This window comes from Cucumis melo, chromosome 1 (assembly GCF_025177605.1).
Source record: "Cucumis melo cultivar AY chromosome 1, USDA_Cmelo_AY_1.0, whole genome shotgun sequence".
Classification (NCBI taxonomy): domain Eukaryota; kingdom Viridiplantae; phylum Streptophyta; class Magnoliopsida; order Cucurbitales; family Cucurbitaceae; genus Cucumis; species Cucumis melo.
Window position 1 is genome coordinate 14,145,106 of NC_066857.1, and position 26,765 is coordinate 14,171,870.

Genomic DNA, 26,765 nt, shown 5'->3' on the forward strand with positions numbered 1-26,765 from the left:
ATAAGTTTATAAATAAGGTCATTTTCTATTTGATTGAAGTAGAAATCATTGTCTATAATCATTTGTCTTCTTCAAAAAGAATTCTCTTCATTATCCAAAATCTTGACGTTCAGTAGATCCGCAAAATTTCGCTCGTTGATCTTCTAGATGGAGTGCTATTCTTAGAAGAAAGTTGATCAGTTCTATCCTGAGAGATAATTACTCTCAAAACTTAAGCACTAGGGTGAGTAAATTTGTCTTAAAGAGACATCGTGAATTCGTTGGGCTCAGATCTATAATATATATATGATTTTCTGTTTTGTTGGATTGATAACTTTGATAACAAAGATAACATGAGCATATGGTTAAATATAAGCCAACATGAATAGAACTTAACTACCATAAAACATGAACTATTGATTAAAAGGTCAAATGTTCAAATTTTTCTATCCTACGTATAATTGAACCATAAAAAATTTACTAGACATTTTAAAAGTTTAGAAACAAAAATAGAATCTAAAAGTTTAAAATCCAAAATATACATTTTGAAAATTTAGTGATATAGATCATGACAATTAAGTTTTCATAAATCCAAGCACTTTGGAGACTTATTATATTAGTTCGCACAACATTCTTAAGGTAATTTTAGTTTTAATTATTATTTATGCATAGTCAAATATGGTTTCCGCCATTAGTCGGGTGGCACTTTACATTACAAAGATTAAAATCTCTGCAATGCTATAATAATTCTTTTAACCTTCCATTTGTAATCAAATTAGACTTTTTAGAAATGAAATCAGATATCTTACATTAAGACTTTTTTTACAACTTGTTTCTAGATTTTTAATCTATGAGATAATCTAAGTCTGGTCTTTTTTTGGTTGATTTAAATTCGTATAAGTGTAAGTTTCTTAGATTCAAAGTTTTCTTAATACCTTGAACTTTAGGTTAAGCATTATTCTCTTACCATTTAGAGAATAGAGACCAAAATAGTATTCAAACTAAATTTATTTTTTTCTTCCTTTGAGAGTTCAACAAAATATAAGGTAAAGATTCGAATCAGATTTTAGTATATGAAATAGCATATTTTCTTAACTAATGAAACTTATCCTCATGTTCGCACAACTTTGGAACAAGATCAATTTATAAGTCAATCAAATTATTGTCTGTTGTAATATGTAAAATTAAGACCATTATTTTGTTGTGCAGCTTCATCATTCTATAGAAGAAGCAAAGTTCCAAAGCTTTGTACGAGTCAAAAGACACTCAACTTTTCCTTTTCCCATCTCAAAATAACTTTGGCTAAGAACAGGAGTTTGTCACTCTTGTTGTGGCATATATAAGAAAGGAAACATTTCAAAACCATCAAATTTCCATCAAACCATCAGCATCCAAAAGGGACCCCCAATCCCATATCAATCACAATTTTGGAACATTATAATTAATATACAAAGAATAACAAAGTGAAAAGAAAAAAGAAAAAAAAAAAAAAAGAATAGCTACAAACAAATATATTTTCATTGCTCATTTACGGTGTTAATATTCCTATCTCATGGTATTACCAAAAATTTCCCGCGAGGTGTAGATCTACTTCTTCTAAATTCAGGCATTGATTTTTCCCTAACTTCAGTTTGATTGCGATTCACATTCTCAACTTTACTGGTAGTGAGCAAGCTTTCAACGCCGGAAACTGTCATTCTGTTTCATAATTAGCCACAAAATGCAAGGTTTAGAGTCTCATTAGACATTACATTTAATTTTATATATATCTATATTCGGTCAATTAAGTAGTTACAATTTTGATTATGTAGCTATTTGGATTTACTTTTCTAAACTTGGAAAGTTAAAGGAGACCTATTATACATTTTTACATTTTAGGGACCTATTCACTAATATATCAGACACTCTTTAAAGTTGAAGATTAAACAGGCACGTAAATACTTGTTAGTTCTTGGACTGAACTTATAAGTTAACCTTTAATCATTTAGATGTAATTTTGGTAGCCTTCACGTGTCTGGCTTAGACATTTAATTTGACTAAGGAAGCCTAACATTGAACTATTAGTATAAACACAAAAACCCCTACCCTAATAATATCATATCATGTTATTGAACCATCTCTAAAACCAAAAAACTTAAAGCTTATGGTTTATTTTAGCGAATAATATAATTTTGTATTGTACCTTGGTGGTTCCAGATTCTGAGAGTTTCTTGGGAAGTTCTGACGAGTTTTTTTCACCTTTAAAGCACCATCAAGAGGCAATCCCACAACAAAATGCTCGTTATCCATTTCAGAGAAGTCGCTCTTTCTTGCATCCTCCATTCTTCCAGCCGCATTAATGTCAGTAAGTAATGTTGTTACCACATTCTCAGGCTGCTTCTGATTATTAATCTTAGCTGCTGTACCAGGTAACTGTTGTTGCTTTGCTTTGGTTTTGCCTTCATTTCTGCTTCTCCTTGCACCACCATGCAGCATTGTATTTAGAGACTGCTTCATCTGTTGTTCATCTTCGTTATTTTCTTGGCAAACCAGTTGTTTCTTCTTCGTTGAGGCCATTGCTTTTTGGATACCAACCAATGTATCAGACAAGTTTTCATGCTCTTGACAACTGATGTTTACTCTTCCTCGATTATCGATTGCTGGGACTGAGGCTATTGACTTATTAACGTGCACTCTTGTCAAAAATGAAGGCTTTGCAACTGGTTGGTTCTCGTTCGTCTCCGTTTGGACCTTGCTTCTTATAAAGGCACCCCTATCTGTTGATATTGATCTCCTGATTGGTGGAGATGGTGACCTTGGGTTTCCAGAGCTTGAACTAGTTGTTGATCTCTCTTCAGCTAATAGGGGCATTTTTATTGCATCCTTCTCCGTGAAAGTAGAGGGAAATCTTGGCCTTCTTTGCTTTCCTGAAGAGTAGCTTCTTGCCTGGTATCATCAAAATGTAGTCAAAACAGATTATTAGATAGAATAAGTTGTTATTCAGGTAGTTAGTTTACGATAATTTTGTTATTAATCAGTTGGGTAGTTTCTCTTTACTAAGGCTGTATTCCCTAAATAGGGAAGTGTTGTTATTAATCTCAATCTCATTCTCTTATTCCCTATTTCCACTTCTAATAAAAAAAGAGTAATTTTGTGCGACTGAATTTTGGAACTAACCCAGAGGCCAGAGTACAATTTAAAATTGTTTCAAAACGTTTTAAATGCACAAACACCTTTTGGGAATATCTGGTTTTTTTATCTCCCGTTATTACATTTGTTAGAAATAATGGCCTCATGTCAAGTTGAAAGTCCAAGGGTAGTTCCGTAATCTACTTTACTCTATTTTTTATTCGGTTAATTAGGCTCGCATTGTCTATAAATACTTCCCCTTTGTACCTTCATAAGTATTAGAAAATAATAAAATTATTAGCACTGTGGTTTTTTCCTTCCACGTAAAATTGTGTTTGTTCTTCGTTTCTACTTTCAATATGGTATCAAAGCACGATATTGAAGAAATTGTCGATGATCTTACACCCATGGTGGAACTCTAGCAGAAGAGACAGCTGCAACATCAATGCCACCGTTGCTGTCGCCATTGAAGCCTGGATTAGTGCCGCCATGGACGAATGGTTCCGACAGCTACAGAACTCACCGGACAGCCTTACTCAGCCGCACTCCTCCGGCAATTCCATTCCGTCAGCCACACAAAGCCTGCACACACCACCAACTTCAATTCCTCCATCAAAAGCGTCGTCTCAGCTTCGATCCAGCCAAAGCGTCACGCAGCGCTGCCCTTACAGGTGCACTCTTAATACGGACTTGCTTCTGGTATTGCTCAGTCTGTCCACACAATGCCATCAGGTCTTGTCCAGCCGCCAACTTTTGGTTTAGCCACAAATCTTAGTGTCGGTCCCGAGGTTGGAAACCCTCAAGCCCACTCAACTTTTGAGGTGGGTGAATCCTCTGCTAAGTCACGACCACATGTACAAGGTTCGTTTCCCTGTGTTGCTCAGCATCAATTGGACATGCTTCAACGACAAATGGCAGCACTTGAAGATACACTAGGGGCCCCTTCCACCACCCCCACTTGACCCCACCAATGAATCCGGTAACCCCGTTCCCTACTTTGTCCTCTTCTTATGTGTCTAATATTGTGACACAATCTCCACGGTATTTTTTAGGGGAGAAACTAAATGTTCGAAACTATTTTTCATGATCACAATCTATTAGAATGATTCTTAAAGGGCGCAACAAGTTTGGGTTTTTAACAGGAGAGATACCTCATGGAACCCCTAGAGACCTACAGAAATAATACTGGAAAGGGGAGGGGGAGGACTCTTTGATCAACAGTATGGAACCCCGGATTGGCAAACCATTACCGTATGCTGCAACCGCCAAAGATATTTGGGACACGGCCCACACACTGTACTCCAAGCATCATAATGTCTCTCTGCTTTATACTCTGCGAAAGTAGGTCCACGAATACAAACAAGAGAGATGGATGTGATGTCTTATTTTAACAAACTCTCTTTTATCTAGTAGGATATGGATCTGTGTAGGGCAATTGTCTGGAATTTTCTTAGTGATGGTATTATACAACACTCGAGGATTGAGGAAATTATCTGATAGGATCTAAGATTTTCTTGTTGGTCTCCAGTTTAAGTTCGATGTTGTACAAGGGCATATACTGGGCCAGAGACTTGTTCCCTCTCTGATGGAAGTTTGTTCTAAAGTCTGTCTTGAGGAGGATCGTACAAGTGCCATGAGTATCCTACCAACCCCCACTATTGATTCTACTACCTTTAGTGTGAAGACCCTTGTTCATGATAGTGGAAAGAATAGTGGAAAACCGAACCCCGTTTATGAACACTACAAGAAACAGTGGCATACCAAGGAGCAGTACTGGAAATTGCATGGTTGTCCCCTAAGAGGTAAGAGACGATCTTCCACCAACAAACAAAACACAAGACGAGCCCATGTGAGTGAGACTGCCAATGTGACCACACTTAGAGCTATTGTCCAGTCAAGTATACCTCAGTCCTTTAGTCTCAGTAGTATTGATGGTAAGAAGATCTTGGACTCTGGTACCACAGATCATTTAAACGGTTCTTCTAAACACTTTGTGTCCTAGGAATGAGAAGATAAGAATTGATGATGGTTCCTTGGCTCCCATTGCCAGGAAAGAGCATATTTCTCTTGCATGTGTCACAAATTTCATATAATCTTCTGTCAATAAACAAGATTACTCGTGAATTAAATTGTAAAGCAACATTCTTACCTAACTATGTTTCTTTTCAGGACTTAAGCTCGGGGAGCATGATTGGCATTGCCCGACATAATAGAGGACTTTACTTGCTTGATGATGATGCCTCCTCTAGCAGTATTTCTAGAACTAGTCTTTTATCTTCCTACTTTACTACTTCCAAAAAAGACTTTATGTTGTGACATTTCTGTTTAGGGCACCCTAACTTTTAAGTATATAAAATACTTATTTCTTTACCTTTTTTCTAAAGTTGATGTTTCTTCTTTAACTTGTGATATGTGCATACGGGCTAAACAACACTGAGTATCTTTTCCCTTGCAACCCTATAAGCCAACTCAACATTTTACTCTTGTCTCATCCCTGATGTTCCCCTTTGGATGTTCAGATACACAGCCTATGTTCATAGCTATGAACCTAACCAAAATAAATTCACTCCTCGGGCTCAGGCTTGCATGTTTGTTGTGTATCTTCTGTACCAACAAGGCTAATAAATGTTTCTATCCATCTTCACGTAAGTACTTTGTTATCATGGATGTCACTTTTATTAAGGATTGTCCTTTCTTTCCTGTTCGCCTACTTTAGGGAGAGTGCGAGTGAAGAGTCTAATATATGCTTCTCTTAGGTTACCTTACTTGTGGCTACCTTACCTGACCCTAATCCTCACAGTACAGTCCTACCCATAAATCAAGTTTCTTGGAAAAACGTACTATACGAGGAATCTAAAAAAAAAGCAGATTCTCTTGCTATTCAGACGACTCCAAACCAGAATTCTAAACTAATAAGAAATCAAGGTATGACTAATTCCATTAACTCACATATTAATAATAGAATGAGTGATATTGACAAGTCCGGGACAAATTCAACTGACTCACATACCGACAGTAAGGCAGGTGAGAATGATGGGACCGAGACAGTTGTTCCTGAAGATATAGGTGAGTAAGGCAGTATTGATGGGGTCATTATAGGCAGAGAGGATAGGATTGATGAGAATGAGCTTGTTGTTGAGGAAATACAAGTATGATCCATCTCTTGATCTTCCTATTACATTGAGGAAAGGTACTAGGTGTTGTACAAAGCACTCCATCTCTAATTATGTGTCATACGAGAATTTCTCACCACAGTTCTGAGCTTTTACTATCAGTCTTGACTCTACCACAATACCCCAAAGTATCCACCTTGCTTTAGAGTGTCTAGTGGCAAGCTGTTGTCATGGAAGAAACGAGAGCCGTGGAAAAAAACAAAATCTGGGATCTCTGCACACTCCCTAAGGGACACATGATTGTCAGATGCAAATGGGTGTTTACACTCAAGTACATAGCAAATAGTACCCTTGACAAACATAAGGCCAGGCTAGTTGCAAATTTAAACACTATTAGTTGTTGCAGTGAAAATAATAAAATTATCAGCACCATGGTTTTTCTCCCTGTACTAGAATTTCCAAGTGTTTGTTCTTCGTCTCTACTTTCAATACATTTTGTTGAGATGTTGTTGAGTCCCACATTGGAAAAACCAAGGGGACTCACACCCCTTATAAGGTAGATGGGTTACTCCTCTCATTGCCAATTGGTTTTGAGATGGAACTCCATATTATCAAACATGGTATCAGAGCCATTAAACCCAAACGGGTATTCGATCCAAGATACTATCAAACACATTTGTTTCTTGAAATGTATGAGTTTTGACTACCTTTTACATCAAATCTTAGGAACTAAATAGATACTACGTGAAATTCGACCAAATTTATAATTGAACATTTTTATCTCAGCACAGAACATTCAAAGTACATGACAGTAAACAAGGTCTGATTACCTCAAAAGTTTTAGCATCATCCAAAGGCCGCTGACAATTTTCAGGCTTAGCACCTCCATTGGTACCATGTCTTAAAACACGGAAGGGAGATGCAGCTCTTGGCTTTTGAATTTCTACAAAGGCACGAGCACTGCCACTTTTTAGTTGTTCAAGCTCTGCATCCTTCCTCTCCAATGTCAATTTAAGATTTGATATCTGAACAAGAATATGAAGCACAAAGTTAAGAACTGACTTACATGGAAGGGAAAAGAAGAAAATAGAATGGTCAGAACTAACCTCATCCTTGAGTTCTCGAATTTGACCATTTTCTTTATTGCAGCGGGCTGCACCTAATTCTATAGAGGCAACTCTCTCTGCAAACTTAAGTGTGCTAATTGTCTCTCCAAGTGCATCAACTTCGGGGTTTATATGTACAAACATCAACGTCTTAGCTTGTCCACCTGTTTGTTAAGGAAAATGTAAAAACGTGTTATAGCTTCCTTCTAATCAAATCCATTTGACCTCACCAGCAGCCGTTCAATTTCGACTACATTTAAAACGAAAAGCCAAGAAAGAGTATCAACCAACAGAATGCTGAATCACCAGCAGTCGCTAAATTTCGACTACATTTAAAATGAAATCCAAGAAAGAGTATATCAACCAACAGAATGGTGAATCACCAGCAGTTATTCAAATTTGACTAATTTAAAACAAAAATCCAAGAAAGAGTATCAACCAACAGAATGCTGAAAAGGTGGTTACCTAAAGAATCTTGTAGGAGTTGAGTGAGTTTGCTATTCCTGTAAGGGATATGTGCACTCTTTTGTGCAAGGGCAGAAATCACATCTCCAAGTGCAGAGAGGGATTTGTTTATATGCTGTGCTTCCTTTAGTCTGTCGCCAACAGCTTCAGATTTGTCCACTCTTTCACTCCCAGCTAGATCTACTAGATGAAGACATCCCCTAAGGATGGATCCGGAGACCAAATCTCTTCCAAGGACATGGATTGTTAAAACACTACAACAAGATACGTTTATTTAGAGAGTCCAGTTTTGTATGATTGGGATGAGAAAGAGAAAGACCTATACCTGTGTGAGCGACTACTTCTTTCATTTAAAGCCGTAGCACCAATAGCTCGATTCTTCTGGCCAATTCTCATCAAACTAAGAACATCTTGAGTACAGGTCACAGGAACCCAACTTGCATCAGGCACATTGAGGCCACTAAGTTGGGAGTTGTTTCTTATATCTAACGTTCAAGTGGTTAAGAAAGCCAATGTAGTAGTAGAAATACTCAACAAAAGAAGAAATTTTTTTGTCATAAGCAAAAAGTTGCACTCTCTCAATTGGTTGTTTAAAAGGATATCTTCTGTTTGAGCCATCACTGACCAACAAATCTCTCACTTGCTCATTGTATATTTCAATCATTTGAACTCCAACTTCATACTTCATCACATCCAACCTTGCATTTGATATCTGGAATAAGTCATTGAGAGCTCGATAATTAACCCCCCATGTGTCCTCAGTCATCAAATCTGGGCCACTCTGCAAGAAAATAAAAACCGGTTTATATGTTGTATATCACAAAAACATTATCAAATTCCCTTATGTTCTCATAATGCATACCATTGTATATGTCTTTCCCGAGCCAGTTTGTCCATATGCGAAGATGCAAACATTAAAACCATCAAGAACAGATCTGATCAATGGTTGAGTGTCTATATATATCTTTTCTGCAAAAATTTGTAGAAACTTATCGTAAGTGACGTATAATTGCAGATCAAGTGTATATTATGATCAGCTATTTGTATTTGATTCCAAGCCTACACGTTGAATATGGGCAACTTAGTTATAAATCTTAGTTATCAATACCTTGCGTAACATTAGTTCCATAAACTTTATTGAAGGAAAATACTCTTCTTGCTTCTTTGCCTTGCTTTAGAGGATTTGCAATCATAATGTTCCCATTTTCTCCAATATAGTCCACTGTAGAATGCTGATTTGATTGTCCCGATAAGAAAGGCCTCACTCTACAGTACACCCTTATTGTTCCTGTGATTACAAAATGACATTTAATCCAATTATTTTCCTAATCATAGAAACATGGACACGGGCAAGACATCATTTTGTTAACAATGTCCATCCACACAACATTAACATGTTTCTAGAAAATATACATTTTCTAAATCCATAAATGTTTGCAAATATCAGACCTGGTTTCAGTATGTTTCCTAACTATTTAACATGTGTCTAATAAGTGCCGGCATGGCTCCAATGCAAAATGTCCAACAGGTGTACGTGACATGTTCAACAAGTATCAAAGTGTTTGAAAATGAGTCGAACTTAGATACAATAGCCAAACTACAGTGTTCATATTTTGTAGTTGCAAAATGAGATGAGCAAATTATTATTACCTTTAAGATCTTGAACTTGATTGTAAAGTATACGATTCTCTTCCAAGACCTTGTGGTAAGAAGAGGAAGCCATCTCAAGGCCCTTGAGATGATGTTCTGGGAAAATAAACGGACTGTAAGATTATTGAGTTCATACCTATTTCAAAAAATGCAACTGTATGGGAAAAAGAAAAACAAAAGAGGTTGAAGTTCTCACGTAGCCTTTCAACTTCTTCATTCCATTGAGATTGTATATTTTTAACTTCAAGTTTGGTTTCTTCAAATGCTGACTTTAGCCCCTGAAGAGCAACAATATCAAAGTGTATCAGAAACGACTTCACATACTGAAATAGGCTTGTCAACAAAATACAGTAAGCTCTTGCAATTAAAACCTGAATCTGATTCTGTTGAGCATGAATCAGTTCAACATGGTCAGCAGGAACCCTTTGAATAACCTCACTTTTTCCTCCACAAACACAGAACTTGGAGAAGTCGCTTGATGCCATATTAGCTCTTTGGTTGATGTATCGGGAAATTACTTCAATGAATTCAGATTTTGACAGTGACCTCAAGTCACTTTTCAATATTTTCTTCAGAGATAGTCCAAGCTGTAGAAACAAATAGATAAAACTTAAGAACACTTTAAACTACCATGCATTTTGTTGAATGTTTGCATCAATTACCTGAGTTCCTTGGGACACAAGCAGTGCAGAGAAATCCTTAACAACCTTGTTAAGTAATGCATCAATTACCTTCAATATTTTATAATACGTAATGTCAGATTTAGAATTAGTTCCAGTCGTCTAAGCTTTTAAGTAGATGTTTTGAAGCAAAAAAATGACGTACAGCATGAAAAGAGCCTTACCTACCATTGCATTTAAAGGCAAATCTTCAATCCCATCACTCTCTCGGAGATATGCTTGCAGAAGTTTAAGTCCAAAACGATCAAAAAGAAAAGCGAGAGCACTGCAAGTTCTGGATTCTTCAACTGAAACTTCATTGGAAAGATGGAGGAAGTCTAGTAGCTGCTCAAACTGAGATGTATCCGATTCGTCTACTGATTCGTCTGTACTCTCACTTTCAGTTATGCATGGTGAACTTCTGGCGAGAGATGTGATTCGTACAGTTCCTCCATATCTCCAAACCCCAATCCCACCAGCCTGCTTCCACTCGTAATATCCTTTCAAGCAGAGAATACACTCTACAACTTGTCCTGAAGTACCTCCCTGCATACATCAAATTCAAACCAAAACATGAGCATTTGAGTAAAACTTTTCAACCGACTCAAGTAGAATGAATTAAGATAAGGTGATTTGTGGCCGAAATAAAACTAGTAAGCAGAAGTTAATTAAGGTGATAGAGCAAGAGAAGAAGAGAACCTTTTCCAAGTCAGAAGCTTCAAATGTCAAGAGCTTCATGTCTTTAACTGCCTCCAAGAAGTTCCTCATGTTCTCAAAATACTGTATTGCAGATTGTGCAGCTCCTTCTGCTGACTGAACTGTTACAACTGGACTCTCCACCACCTATTGTAAAAAATAAGCACATTTTTCACCCCCATTTTAGTTGTTTCTAGTCAGAATATACACAAAGAAGAATGAAGTCAATAACATTAGAAAGCGTATTATTACTTTGAGAACAGCACCGGGATTGACTTTGTTGAGGACGTTGCAGAGGATAAGGCCATTGCGAAGTGCAAGACAGAATTCTTCTTCGGAGGGCTCCTTCGATAGTACTCCTGATGCTCCATGATCCATTTGGCGTAGCCATTCTGCTGCTTGATTTCTCCTTGATGCTGAAAAACATCACATTTACATATAGCAATAAGAATAAATTAGTCATAGATTAAGTGTTCATTACAAAAATTAAACAACCAAAACGAATAGTATGTATGATACTTTCTTTTTCCTGATAGCCACCATGACCATCCAGACCAGTTTGGACGTAATTCGACTAATCTCATGGATAACTCACTTCACCTTTTTTATTTTTATTTTTTAACAATTCTGTTTTCTTGCTAATCATTTTCCTCTGTTTTGTTAATTACTCAGATTTTTTATTTTTTTTAAATTCTGTTCTCTTGCTAATCAGTTTCCTCTGTTTTGTTAATTACTCCCATCAACAATTTTTTAAGTGTTTCCAGGATGGGTAAGACTAAACACAAGCCTGATTTTAAAAATTTAACAATAATTGTAACTTAAAGGACATAATTGTTAAACATATAACATATTGCAAAATATTTTGAATATTTTCCCCTTATCAAGTCATGAATTAATCAAATTAATCATCCCTCTCTAGTTGTTATGGACTCGGTTTCCTGCGTTCCTATCTTCATTTTCAGCTTCTTATAGATATTCTGATAGAATAAAACCCTTTCAGATTTCACATTTTAAAATATAATTTAAATAATTGAAACCTCTGATATACAATTCCATCCACATAATGGTATCATTTTCCAAATTTTATTCCTAACCTTTGAAGAGTCTTAGTTTCATCTCAATCTTTAAAAAAAGGAAGAAAAGGAAAAAAAATACTGAAATGAAAATGCATTTTTGTCGAAAATCCCTTAGTTCTTAAATTTTAATTTAATGAACTGGACAGAGACTTGTAAAATAAAAAAGCCTAGTTTCATTATATAACATTGCTCCTGAATTATATAACATTGCTTCTGAGTTATACCATCTCACCAAACCGAAATGTATTGCAACTTACAAGTTACAAAACTGATCAAAACTTAGTGTAATACATGAAGCATAAGATTGTATAGATTAATGAAATTAAAAGTTATAATTAAATAAGAAACCTATGAGTGTAAAATTAAAAGCAGGGGAAGAATAGGTCAATGGTCCTCTGTTTTTTCTTCATTCTTTATTGTTCCTGCAATTACAATTTTCAATCTAGCTTTCCTCCTATTCCTAAGGACAATTCTTTTAAAGCTAAATTCAACCACAGAAGAAACTTGAACATAATTGAGTAATCTGACGGCGTGCAGTTAATGGTTAATGCCAATGGAGTGAAGACCCTACAAGTTCTATCTCTATCAATATAATTACTCCCACTCCATAAATCAATCCTAAAGGCAATGGCTCAATCATATATCTCCCTAATCCTTTCACCTACTATAATTGTTTGCTAAAAGAAAACGCTTTTTGTATGGTACTAACAATTTAATCCCTAACTTTACCTACTTCATTTAATTTAAATTAACAATATAGTCTAAATTGATAAATTAATCAATAACCAAATATGTTTATAAACTATGAAGTCTTTATATATGTTACATAATTTTGATAAAATCTTTAATTTTAAGGATTTAATTATTTGGAAGAAAAAAAATAGCAATCTATCAAATTTTTTAGAGTCCATTTAATTATTCTCACTGTATTTTGTAATCAATTTCAGTTTTTCTTTGGTATCGATAAGAAACTCTCTTTAATTATTATCAACATTAAATTTCACAAAGTTGAAGAATGAAATCATGACTTAATGTAATTCTAGAGATTAAAGGTGTTTTTAACCATAATTGTTCAATTCAAAAAGATCAAAAGAGGAGGGAAAAGAAAAGAAAGAAAAGAAAACATCTTCTTTCGGCTGAAAATGGACCTATGTCTTTAGAAGATGGACCCAACATTACTTAAACCTAAATTCAGGGTTTCATTTGTAAACATTACTCCCACAACTTTAATCTCTCTCTCTCTCTCTCTTTTCTTTATTGTTCTGTTCATCTTCCCCACTCACTCACCTTTGCCTAAATTACAGGAAAATAATTTTTCTCTCCGTAGCCAAACCAAAACAATATCATTTATTACTTATGGGCATCAAGTAAATTACCATTTTACCCTTCAGTCGAGTTCAATTGAAGAATACCCACTCCCATATTAATAGTAATTTAGGTTTAGGGTAAAAAAAATAATAATAAAGAAGAAAGAAAGTAATGCAGACTTTTTAAATTTTGAATTCTGGTAGTTTTACTTTCTTAGGAACTGTTTGGTGTGACTTTCAAATTGAGAGAGAGAGAGAGGGGAAAAAAGAAAAAGTAAAAGAAAGAAGTTGATGAACAAATTGTGAGAAAGAAACACTGAATGAAGAGTAATCTAATCAAATAATTTGAAATTTTTGAAAAAAGAAAAAAAGGAAAATCAAAGAGCTGAAAGAAAAAAAAAAAATCAGTAGCGATGAATTTAAAATTGATACCAGCTTCTTCGGCTTTGCGTTGAGCCAATTCATGGTCATTAATAACTTCCTCAGAAGAAGGTTGATCATTATTACAAATGGCAAACAGAGCTTTCAATCCTTTCACATTCTTGTTGGGAGATATTAATTTGGAATTCATAAAGGTTAGTTGATCCTGCGGCATTGTGGGTTGAATCGATTCTTCTTAACTCCAAGAAATCTCGAATTCCTCTTTTCGAGAAACAGATGATCGAGTTATTGTTGAGTTCAGGACCTAATCAAAAAAGAAAAAGAATGTGGAATCAGGGAATTGGGATTGGAATGATATGTTGTAAAAAAAAAAAAAAAAAGAAGTATAGTGATGAAAATGTTTACCGGTAAAGAAAGTTGGAGTTGAAATTCATGAGTAGGAGAGCAGAGAAGAGAGATGATGAAGGAGGTTCTGGTGATGGGTTGTGAGGATTTTTTGAAGAAGCAGTTGGTTTTATTTCGACGTGGGGAAAATTTTTGGAGAGAGAAAGAGAGAATCTATTCAAATTAATTTTTAAAAAAAAAAAAAGAAAAGAAAAACATAGAATTGTAACGTTATGGAGTGTTAATGGCTTCCATGAAGAAGAAGAAACCCTTTAATAAAGACAACTGACCAAAACTCCCCCATTTTATTTTCTATATAAAATATTACTTTTTAAATACAACCCATTTTCATTTTTACTTCATTCTAATATTTTCTTTTTAAGAAAATCCAATTTTTATTACATTTCTTTTCTTTTAACTTTTTTTTTTTTTCCGTTCACTCATTTCATATCAGAGTAGTAAGAAATTATTTTTTATAAATGTCTTAAATTTCACGATCCAAATTTTGTTTTGATTCAAAATTTGAAATGTTGTTAGTTGACCCTATTTTGAATCAAACAATATTTTGGATATAAGATTTTTGGGTTGTTTCTTGTAGAAAAAAATTATCCAATGTTAATTGAACTAAACTATAAAAAATTTTGCATACTATTTTCATTCATCGTTGGCTAAAAAAGAAATATCTATGTATTTAAACGTAACTTGAAGTACATCTAATTTTACATAGTTAATAGCTGTCCAATTAAAAATTGTCGTGTGAAAAATGAAAGAATTGTATGATATTCATAAAACAAAATAATATATCTTATTTTTTAAGAATAAAATAATACATATCATTTAGTATGTGTCAAATGTTGAAGGGATGAAATATATTCTATATTATATTTATTAGTTAGGAGTTTTTGTGAGCCTAATTATTGAATATATACTGATGATTAAATATATATATATATATAATTGAAATAAACTATAGTTTTTATGGGAAACTATTCTATTCCATTATGAAGTATGACTTTTGCTTTTATTTATTTCACTTAGAAAAACCTTCTCAAATGATATATATAGGACTATAGTATTTTTATACTTTTATCTAAATAATGTGGACGTTTTTGCTTCATTTCCGTGGGGGTTAGGTTCACATATTTTTATATACTTTGAGTTTGGGTGTATTTTGATTTTGAGCATTTTGTGTTGATTGATGCTACGTAATTTTTTTTTTTTAATTTTGAACAATTCTATTCTTATTCAAATATATTATTACTAAAATCAAAATTATGATATTAAACTATGGTGTTGCCATACAAATATTTACCTTTTAATAATTCAAATTTCCTCTTCCACCTTTTCAACCTAGTTTAATTTACATAAAATATATGTAAATGCTAAAAATGTTTGTAGGTATAATCTTCGTTCTTATTGTACTAAAAAAAACTTCGGTCTAAATAAATTTAGGTTAAAATGAGAAAAAAAAAATAAAATAAAAGATTAACTATAAAAGATAAAATATAAAATTAAATGATGTTCTTTAGATTGTGAAGACCATAATAAATAGTATAGTAAAAAGAGGATGATAATAATAATAATAATAAAATATATTATTTATTATTAGTATTATTTTGTCTAAAGAAAAAGAAGAGATTATTTTAAATAAAAAATTAAAAAAAATATTTTTAAAATATAGCAAAATAGTAACCACATCTATTGATAAAAGAAAAGACAGTTTCAATAACTAATTCAATTCTAACTACTTATTCAATGATATCTTATATGAAAAAGGTAATAATAAAATAGCAACATCAAAAGTTTTTACAATTTGTTTTTTTTAATATATATAATAAAAAAACATTTTTTTTATTACGAAAATAAAATAAGATAAAATGTAATACCATACAACCGTGGAAGACCAATTTTTTTTTAGAGAAAAATAATATTTTGTTTTTTAGAATGAAAATTACTTTTGGTTTTAATATTTTGTTGTAGATATTTATTTTTTTTAAAAAAGCATTATTGTTGATTATGTAATGAGCATGAGGTACGAATTCCAATATATATATATAATATGTTATCCAGGACAAATAAAACAAATACACTAAATAAATAAAAACAAAAAAAAAATATAATTCAAATTTAAAATTTGAAAAGAGAGAGATTCTAGTACAACAGCCGTTGATTAACGGCAACAACAACAATGCTTTAAAGCCAGACGGGACCTCAATAAACGAAACGCCGTCAGAAGCCCCGTATACGACTTTAATCATTAAAATAAATATTAAATATCAATATTTTTTAACAAATAAATAATACTAATAATAATAATAATGAATATATTTATACTATCTATCATGTATTAATTTATAAGTGCTCAAAATGGGACTACTTTTCTCCCAACAATTTCTTGTTTTAACATTGGAGTGTATTGATGTCAAACATTATCACAATTTCATTGAATAAATTACTGTACAAAAACATTCCCTTAAACTTTTTGTTATCTATGCACCTTTTTTTTCACTCTCTAATAAAAAGATACAAAATGAATTTAATTAGACACATAATAATTACATTATCCAACGGTCACACGTAGAAATTTGTAGATCATCAAAATATACTACAAAATAGTGATACACAACATCTAGCCGATGGCCTTCAGTGGCAAAATTGAAAGAAAACATAATGCCTTTACTAAATATCATATTTTGGCTTGCTTTGATTTCAAAAATTTTACGGGTTTTTTCGTCTTCTTTACATGAGTTCACAAGTTTTCAAACAATAAAATTAACTCTTTATTATTGGTTTATTATCATTGTCTTCAAAAAAATTGAAGTTTTACCGTTAGTTAAGCTTTTATTGTATAAAATAAATCAGTTTGAATTTGTCTTCCTTTTCGTCAAGAATTTTTTATTTTAAGTCATGAGTTAATGTATTTTGTCAGCCAAAATTAAAGACAATAAAATAATAGAGTTCTTCTCTACATAAAAATAATAATAGAGTCTTATATACCAAAAAGAATGTTTTACGTCCAAATTCATGATGAGTCCAAGAACCAGGGTGACACGAGGATCTTCGTACCAATGAACTCACTTATGGGGACTATTATTAATTTTATGGTACCATAATTAAAATAGGTTAAAAATTAAATATATTTTAAATAAATATGTTATTATTATGAATATTCAATATTAAAGTCAAATATTATTAGATGTCCATAACCTCCTTAGGTTACAAATTCATCCAATAACCTCTCCATCAATATCTATAAGTTTTTTGTCTCCTATTTATGTTTGATTTTGTAACCATTATTCTCACAACCCTATAAATAGAGGTTGTAGAGATCATTTGTATACACACCACAATTGAGTTCAATTGTATTTTCTTCTCCCTCTCTTCTCTATTCTTCTTTTGTGTTCTTATTTAGTTTTTGGTTCTTTATTTCATAACAGTTATATGTGAATTAATTTATGAAAGTTGGTAAAAATTAAACTAATGATTAATTAAAATTTTAGAGTTAATTTAGTAAGAGATAGGTTAAAATGATCTTAACTAAATTTACACCTGTATTTGAACTATCAATTTTAAAGTCAGAAATTTAATAACCTCTCCCACAATTATTAGAAAAAAAAAAAAGAAAATCAAATGCAGTTATAAATTAGGCACAAAAGGTAATTATTGATTAATATCTCTTAAAAAATCATAAAAATTAAGTTAATTTTTATAAATATAACAAAACACCACAAATCTATGGCCCGTAGGGGCTATTAAGGGGCCAACAAGGACACGTGTCCCCTTTACATTATCAATTTTTATATTTTAATATTAATTTTTAAAGTTTCAAATTACAATATATACTAAATAATACTTTATTTTCAATAAAATATGGTTGTAGGGTAGTAGTTGTGCCTTTACCCTTACAACCGAAAGTTTGTGGCAAATCCTACATTTGTAATTTTTAAATTTTTGGATCTATTTTTTATGGCCTTATAACAAAATCAAAAAGCCCATGATATTTTCATAAATTTCAGGTTTGCCTTTGAATAATGCTGACATTTTTTCACTTCTTTTTCTTATTATTCCTTGCGATTTATTCATCTTCTTTTCATATTATTAATTTTTTCATACTATTATTTCTTCTTCATTTTACAATATTATGGTTATTTATGTAAATATTTACCAATTTCTTCATTTCCTCTTCCAAAATTTCTTTCTTCTTCTTCATTTCTCATCTTTTTTTTCTTCTTCGTAGAAGATCAGATCGTATAGGCTAGGTACAAGGGTACAATATCATTTAGATTTGCTATGAGATCGTTTAGACTTACTATGAGATCGTTTAGATTTACTATTAGATTGTTTAGACTTGCTACGAGATCATTGCTAAGAAATCGTTTAGACTCGGTACGAGATTGTTTAAACTAGATACAAAATCATTTTTTCATGCGTGTGTGACTGATTAATTGCGGGGTATTTTTGTTATTTCACGTTATGGGCTTGTGGGCTTTTTTCTTTCTTAAAATTGTTCTATATGGTGTAAATATTTTAACGTTTTGTTTTATTTTTGAAAAGAACTCTAAAAATTATATATATATATATTTTACTTCTTTTAAATGAGTTAAAATATTTTTTATTTATTATATATTTTTCATTATATTAGAGACATCTTGTTATCAACTTTTTTTTTAGGGTTTTTGTTAAAAAATATAACAAAGTGACAAAATATTTACATTGTATAAAACAATTTCGAAAACGAAAAAAGCCTACAATGAAAAATAACAAAAATGTCCCCGTCAACACCTGATTAATTGGCACTTGCGCGCATAATATATTTGGTACACGATTTTGTACCAAGATTGTTTAGATTTGGCTACATGAGATTTTTTTTAAGATTCCTTTGGTATACGATCGTTTAGATTTGGTTATTTTTTGCATACGATCTTTTAGATTTGATCGTTTAGAGATTTTTTTTAAAAGATTTTTTTGTACACAATCGTTTAGATTTGGTTATTTTTGGTACAAGATCGTTTACATTTACCAAATCTAAATGTATCAATATTCCAACGATTTTTTTTTCAAGATCTATATTTGGTACACGATCTTGAACAACCAAATAACAATTAAAAAAAATAAAAGAAAAATAAATTTTTATATTTAATACACATGTTCAACCAAATAACAGTTTATAAAAAAATAAAAGAAAAATTGCAAAAGAAAAAGAGAAAAAGAAGACGGAAAGGAAAAAAAAATTGCAGAAGAAATAGATGAAAAGGAAAGACAAACCTGAAATATTTTTTTTTAAAAAAGTCGGCTTTATAAGTTTTTTGATTTTGTTACCTAGGTCGTAAATATTTTGGTGTTTTGTTATATTTATGAAAGTTTCCCTAATATATATATATATATATATATCAATTTATGATAGGACATTTTAAAAAATAGAAAAATATTAAAACTAACTACAGTCATATTAAGCCTTTTGCTATATTGTATAAATAGTTTCATTTTTTTAATACCCACAATAATCCTCATTTATTATATAGTCTTGAGTTATAGGATTGTATCAATTTCTTACTTGAACTTTTATAAGTCATTTACTCTCTATTACATCTCGTTTTGAAAATTTTCATATGAAACTTTATAGTTATATCAATTAAAATCTGACATTCATAGTAAAACAATTTGGACTAGTAGTCTTTTTTTTTTTTAAATAATCAACGTATTTATTATATAAAATTGACATTTAAAGAAGCTTACCCAACATATTTGAGAATTAATATGAATGTCTTTCAAAAGTAATTGTAGTAAAGAGTCAGAATTGATTTGGTGATGCACTTTGGAAATAATTAATTTGACTCAATTTATAAGTTTTACACAATATTAGAACGAAATCTAGAAAACAAGAAAAATTGATACACATATAAAAATTCAAAGTTTAAATTAATACAATTATTATTAGTTTAAAATATTAATTAATAAAAAGCCAAAATTTAAGATATAAATTGATATTTGTCTAAATTTTTTATATTATATAATAGAAATATCAATACATCCTACATGTCCGATAAGAAACTTATAAATATAAAAATATGGATGAAAAATTTACATGTGGCCGTAATCATGGTTATAGGAATGCTACCTAAATGTTAAAATTTCAAAACGGAAACAACTTTGGGATTTTGGATAAATTTAACTAATTAAGTAAAAGGGTTTAGAATTTATAAAATGTCTGTTTATTTCCACACAAACTGAAACAGATATAGTTAAATTTAAATATTCCTTAAACCTCATCGCCCCACACCTGCCTCCAAAATACTTAAAAACTCTATTATAAATATTTTGGCCACATAAATAATTAAAAGTTACGTGCATTTATAAGTTTCTTTTATCTGATATGATATTTCTATTATATCGTATAAAAAGATTAGGTAAATATCAATTTATATTTTAAATTTTAGGCTTTATAAATAATTATTTTGAACTAACAATAATCGTATTAATCTAAAATTTGAATTTTCATAAATATATCAATTTTGTTCTACTAAATATTGCGTAAAACTTATAAATTGAGTCAATTAATTAACTTTGAAGTTCATCACTAAATCAATTCACTCTTTACTGTGGTTATTTTTTAAAGATATTTATGCATTAATTTTCAAATATGTAACGTATGTTTTTTTTTTGTGTGTTTTTTTTACTCTTTCGTAAGTTGATAGTATAGCATGTGACGTACGTGTTTTATTTTTTTATTTTTGTTTTTTGCATGTATATTAAACCATGAAATTTGGGGTAATCTTTTCCCATTGTATGGTTGTTTAAATTCTAAACTTGCAAACAATAACTATTTGTTATCTTTGATATTTTAGTAGACTTTCTATTTTGAACCCTCGAATTCGTCTACGATTAGAAGTATTATGTTTAAGATGCTTATCTTCTTAGTTAGGGAGATCGTATCCATTCTACGTCCTTTATGAGTTGTCAAATTGTTGTCGAAATTAAATCGATTTGACTTCTCCTTCACCAAGTTTCTTCTCAACACAAAGTTCAGCTTTCAACCTAACATTTACTATGCCCATACTAAAATACTAACTTTAAATTAAACTTAAGAGGAGTAGAAAAGGTTAAAGGGCTTACAAACTATCATCCCTCCAAACGAACCAATTGATCAATAACACTAAATCAATGATAGAATTCTATTAGCATCTATTATCATCTATTATTATCTATCTAGGCAATAAGAAGGTAGAAAATCTTGTTATAACGAGTAAATACTTTAGCCTATTTTTCTATATTTAAAAAGCTCCTAATAAATATACATCTGATGAATTTTGAAGTAAGATACTCAATTTAAACAACATTTCCAAGATTTCAAAGAGAAAATTTTAGGAAACCTGCTTTAATTTTTTTTCATGAAATACCTACTATATAATTCTTTTTATCCATTGTAATGTTTATAATCTTCTCACTGTTCAGATTCACATTTCTATCAGAATTGACATTGTCTGCAGTGAAGATTTTGCCGATGATTTCGAGGTATAATTGCTATCTTTTAACTTCCACGCGCTTCATAATTTCAAGTTAATTGCTGTTTGTTAACTAGCTCATTATTGGAAGTTGAAAAACTATTGGAGGCAGAGCAATGATTAGCTTTATTGCCAATGATTTAACATTATACGAATAGATAGAAACTAGGAAAGACCATGTTAGCTAGCTGAAACCTCAAGCAAAACGTTTCATTTAAGATCATTAAGGATGGGGTGTACATGAGAATATTTTAGACAATTACATAAGAAATGTGATCATTAAAAACTATTTGCGGTGTCACTGTGTCAGTAGCATTAGTGTCAAGGTTACCAAAGGAGATATGAAAGAGAACCTTCTCAATAGATTAAAACTCACCATTTAAGCCAAGGTCCACATGATCCCCTATCCCAACCTGTAGTCTTGAGTCTTTTATTTATACATGTTGTCCTAAATTCCCTTTGGATGCAATGCCCATCCACCCATTCAAGATTCTTTTGTTGGGCTTCAACCAAACTTCAAACAGGTTTGGACTGTGTGCCTATTTGATTATTAGATGTGATAATCTTGCAAAATTAGATGACCAAGTGAATAATGAACCTCAGCTAAAATTAAGGTGAACTCGATAACATAGCATAACTTGCCACTTTTGGTGAAGAAAATATATTCTAAATGTGAGACAGGTACTTCAATATTGTTAAAGGTACCACAATAACCAATCAGTAAAGTGCTTGGAAACTAAATGGCCAATAACATTTACTCTAGACAATAGTTGTGTGATCATCAAACTAGTTAAACTACACATATCAGTTAAAAAAAAAAAACTAAACTACTGACTCCAAAGTTCTTGCTTCAACTCTTATTCATAAGTGAATGCTATAAGAATGAGAAGCAAATTGAAAACTAACAAAGTTAAATATGGTAATCTCGATAATCGAGATCAGAACCTGTACAATATGTTTTTCAGTAACACCTTACATCCTGTTTTTATTATAAATAATGCTTTGGTTTCTGAAGAAGTTTCCTTTGCTCATTTTCTGACATTCTTATTCATTAGGAAATAATAGAATGAAAAATTCATAGTCATTCTTTCTAGAAAAATATATCTCGTGTTAGTATTCCTCAAGAAATATGGTTACTGTCTAATTTTATCATCTAGATTGCATTGCACTTCAACCAGTGTGAATTGAATGAATTAGCCATTAGGTTAGCTCCACTTAGAATCTCGTCTTTGACACTTGCAAGTCTGTGGGTATAATAATCAAAGGAAACATGTAACAAGAATCTAAGATAGCATAAAAATGAAGTTTCCCAATAGATTAGAATTCCAAAAGAAATTTAGAAATTTCCAAGTACTCGTAGGGTCCTCTTATTCATAATTGTATGTTCAAGAGAGACTAATTAAGACTATGTTTGGTGTACCTTCAAGTTTAAGCAGATTTTTCTTAAAATATTTAAATCGAGATGTTTGTAACAATTTTCATTTTTTTTAGATATGATATAACACTATGTTTGGAGCGATTATATTAATTAATGTGTTTTTCTATATATCTTAAAAATTTTAGTCAATCAATTTTAGCCAATTTCTCAAGCATTTTGCTTTTCTTTGTGTTTTAGGAATAGTTGTAGAAATGCCACACATTTGCAATGCCATCCAAATCAATTTCTGGTTACCTCTGTGAAGTCATCTTTTGCTATTTATTGCTTCTCCTCGCTTCCTCCTTCGTCCAATTTGTTCTTCGTTCATTCTGGTTCGTTTGTTTTTCCGGTTCGCTCCCTTCACTCTCTTTTCTCCCATTTACATTTTTTAGCTGAAATTTGAGTTCTTTAATTGCTATTTTGAATCTTTTGTTATTTTCTATTGTCCATTGCCGCCATTCCTTGCAAATTAATTGAATATTTATCATCCAGTTAGTTTATCAATGCATGAACAGTAATAGAAGTATTATAGTTTTCATGTCGAATCCAATAATTTCTTGCGTTCTGATTGAAACATTTAGCGAGTTCTATTACTATTGTGTACTCTTCTGGAGTTATTTGATTTTTAATTTTACTTGGCCGATGTTTATGAATACTTAGATTAGGAATTGAGTCATTTAAAAAAAAAATTAGGAATTGAGAGTGTGTGGATTGTGTTCCTTTTCCTTGATTGAGTTCAATAAAGAGCGAAGATTTCAACATCATACCTCTAAAAGAGATTATCAATGTCTTAACCTATTGAATACATTCTCAACTTGGATGGTGTATGAAACAGAGGCAGAAAAGATTGAAAAAAGGAAGAAAGAAAGGTGCATTTGACAAAGTTTTGAGGAAGGATAAATAAAAGAGGGACAAGAATAGAAGTTGTTGGTGGGTAAAAAATAGGAATTCAGAAAACAGAGGCCAAAATAATCTACTCTATTCACAAACCAAAATTATTTCCAACCTTTGCTTTCTCTCTTTCTTTTATTCTACAATACTGGAGAAACTGAAGCTAGCAAAATCTCAAAGTAACCAATAAAGAAATAAAGCAAAGTAGCTTCCAATGAAGATATATATATATATATATATATATATATAATAATTTTGCTAAAGGCAGAGTTTCAGCAGAATATTTACTATGTAAAACACTACTTATAGCAAGAATAATGGAGTATCTAATGAACAGTGCCTTCATAGTTGTCATTCAATTTTCTCTTAATTGTATGAGTTTATGTTATATAATGCTATTGAATGATATGAAAATACTTTGGAAGTTAGTTGAAGAAACCACTTAATTAAGTGGTGTCTTTATGTGAAGAAACAAATGCTTCATTTAAGAGATATTGGTCTAAGAAGTAATTGCAAAACACATTTTTAATAGAAAAAGGGAACTACTTTTAGCTCTTGACACTGAATACTAAGAGAGCACCAGTTACACTACGATTATTGCTATGGGAACTTGATTACATCAGGTCGAAGATTCAAATTCACGTACCTACTAAAGTTTTTGGGTATCAACAAAAATGTTGCATATTCCTCGAGGCACTCCAAGAATTTTGTCAAATGCAGCCTATATCAACCCAATGCATTGATACATTTATGTTGTAAGTTACCTCTTTCGTACATTAATTACATAGTATAATAACATGTACCACACACTAAAGTCCATTATGTTGTTCATATTTGTAGTCACCTTTACAAAGTGATGGAAAAGAAAAGAACGTTGGGATCCTATAAGTTTGCAAACGCTGGCTCTATTTCAGTTGCTACAAGTAAAGAAGATTGAGGACAAGTCCTGAATGCTAGATTGCTTGGGACCAACCATCGTTAAATTTTGATGTTTCCATACAATTCGGGGTATGTGCAAAACTTTTTTCAGCTAATGCACCTAATGAATTATATGACCTTCATTCTAAGTTTAACTCACACTTACCTGTCAATATAGAAACCATTAGTGTCTAGTTTTTATCGACTTTACAAGGGGCACTGCATACTGGATGGATCCTTTGAGAAACCGAATTAATAACGATGTCTCTGATGTTTTCTGGATGTATGTTGGAACTTTTATTTATGATAAAACAATAATTTAATATGTTGCATATGAGACAATAATTGTAACGTAGTTTGCTATTCCTTCTTAGGGCTTTCAAAATTTCGAGAAGTAAGAAGCCTCTTTGGATGGTAATCAGGATATAAGGGGTGGGGATTTAGTAGAAGAAATAGGTAAGCATGCTTTATGTTTTGCAATCATAACATAGGTATTTCATTCTTCCTTTCCTCTGATGGATAGTGTTCGAAGCAAGGTGGCATTATGGAGTGTGGGTATTATGTCATGGGATTCATGTGTGATATAATATTGTCAAGCAACAGAATAAGCGTTGAAATAGTAAGTATTTGATTTTTCCTTTTTGAACTACTTATGTTGTTTACAACTGTTGCATATTAAATCATTTTTAAATGATGAATAGATGGAATGATCAACCTTGACATACTCACAGGATGATTTAGATGTCGTAGGAACGTAGTGGGATGATTTCGTAAACCAATATCTTTTCTGTTCTTAATCTAAAAGGTAAAATTTGTAAAACAGACAACTTTATATACTTTTCGTGTGGATTTGATTACATAATGTGTTATTGCGTTGACTATCCTATAGTTATGGTAGTCATTGAAAAGCTCTTTTATTTGATCTATTTAGACATATGTTTTATGAATCATGTTGATATGTACTTAATTAGGGTCTCTGTTCATAGTTGCATTGACTATTCTGCAGTTATGGTAGTCATTGATAAGCTAGCTATTTTGTTTGATCTGCTTATACATATGTTTTAGGAATCGTGTTGACATGTATTAAGATCTCTATACATTGTTTTGTGCTGTTAATTTCTCATTGACTTTGTTTTCTTGTAAAGTTTTATTTGTAGCGTAGGTATTTGTGGAGAGGAGGAGGGAGGAGATAATTCTATGTTTAGGTTTATTAATGACCTTGGAAGTAGGGAGAGGGATGTGTGGTAATTTTATCTTTAAGCTTAACAATGACCTTGGAAGGGGGGAGGGGGGTGGTGGGAGTGTTAAGTTCATGTTTAAGTTCAATCTTGACTTTAGAAGGGGTGAGGAGGTGTGGGGGGAGTGGTACGTTTATGTTTAATAATGACTTTGGAAGGAGGGAGTAAGGTGCTAAGTTTATGCTTAAGTTTAGTAATGACTTTTTTTTTTTTGGGGGGGGGGGGGGGGGGAGGGGGAGGGGCTAAGGGTACGTTTAGGCTTAAGTTTCAACTTGATGCAAACTAAAATATTGCTAAGTCTATAAAGATAGAATCGAAACTTACATTTGTGCAACTATTCTTATACTTATGAAGTCAGAATTTTTATTTCTCTTTTACGTCCCTTATGGGTCTTTTATTAAGAAACCTAGTTGTATGACTTGGGGGGAGGGGGGGGGGCAAATGTAAGTTTATTCTTAAGTTTCAACTTGATGCAAACTAGAACATTGTTGGGCTTAGAAAGATTAAATTGAAACTTACATTTGCAACACTTGTAAACTGTGCGTATACTTATGCTTATGTAGTCGGTGTTTATATATATATATATATATATATATTGTGTTCCTTATGGGTATTTTATTAAAAACCTTGGTCATATAAACCTTGGGCGCTTATTTTGAAAAGTTATAGTATGCTTATTAAGAAAGCGATTTCTGTTTGGCATATACTTTATGTTTATGCTTATGCTTATGCATTTTCTGTAATGAATGTTGGCTAAGGTTCATTTTCTTCAAATTTGCAGATTGTTGAAGAATCCATGGACCATGGTATCGATCAAGTTCATTTGTGCTTCAATTTGATTAGATTAGGTCGCATATACATATAATATTACATTT

At 31.8% G+C, this 26,765-nt stretch overlaps 1 protein-coding gene across 1 annotated transcript; it reads right to left on the minus strand.

Annotated features, from left to right (window-relative positions):
* Positions 1-1,319: 1,319 nt before the first annotated feature.
* LOC103490168 (kinesin-like protein KIN-14F) lies at positions 1,320-14,112 on the minus strand. The gene is made up of 18 exons (XM_008449557.3): positions 13,946-14,112; positions 13,592-13,844; positions 11,029-11,192; positions 10,780-10,923; positions 10,270-10,626; positions 10,084-10,152; positions 9,793-10,008; positions 9,618-9,699; positions 9,422-9,517; positions 8,880-9,059; positions 8,634-8,740; positions 8,374-8,552; positions 8,097-8,261; positions 7,772-8,025; positions 7,307-7,470; positions 7,031-7,225; positions 2,162-2,904; positions 1,320-1,677 (listed from the first exon to the last, which is right to left on the minus strand). Exons 2-18 carry the CDS (start codon positions 13,752-13,754, stop codon positions 1,530-1,532), a joined length of 3,426 nt encoding a protein of 1,141 aa, XP_008447779.1. The 5' UTR covers positions 13,755-13,844; positions 13,946-14,112; the 3' UTR covers positions 1,320-1,529.
* Between the last annotated feature and the right edge of the window lie 12,653 nt (positions 14,113-26,765).

Bases quoted from the DNA above. Each gene is read 5' to 3' on its own strand.
- LOC103490168 (XM_008449557.3), bottom strand. From the start codon at position 13,754: ATGCCGCAGGATCAACTAACCTTTATGAATTCCAAATTAATATCTCCC. The intron at 10,924-11,028 runs GTAATAATACGC...TTTTTACAATAG, and splicing joins ATCCCGGTGCTGTTCTCAAA to GTGGTGGAGAGTCCAGTTGT. The intron at 7,226-7,306 runs GTTAGTTCTGAC...ATTCTTGTTCAG, and splicing joins TTCGAGAACTCAAGGATGAG to ATATCAAATCTTAAATTGAC.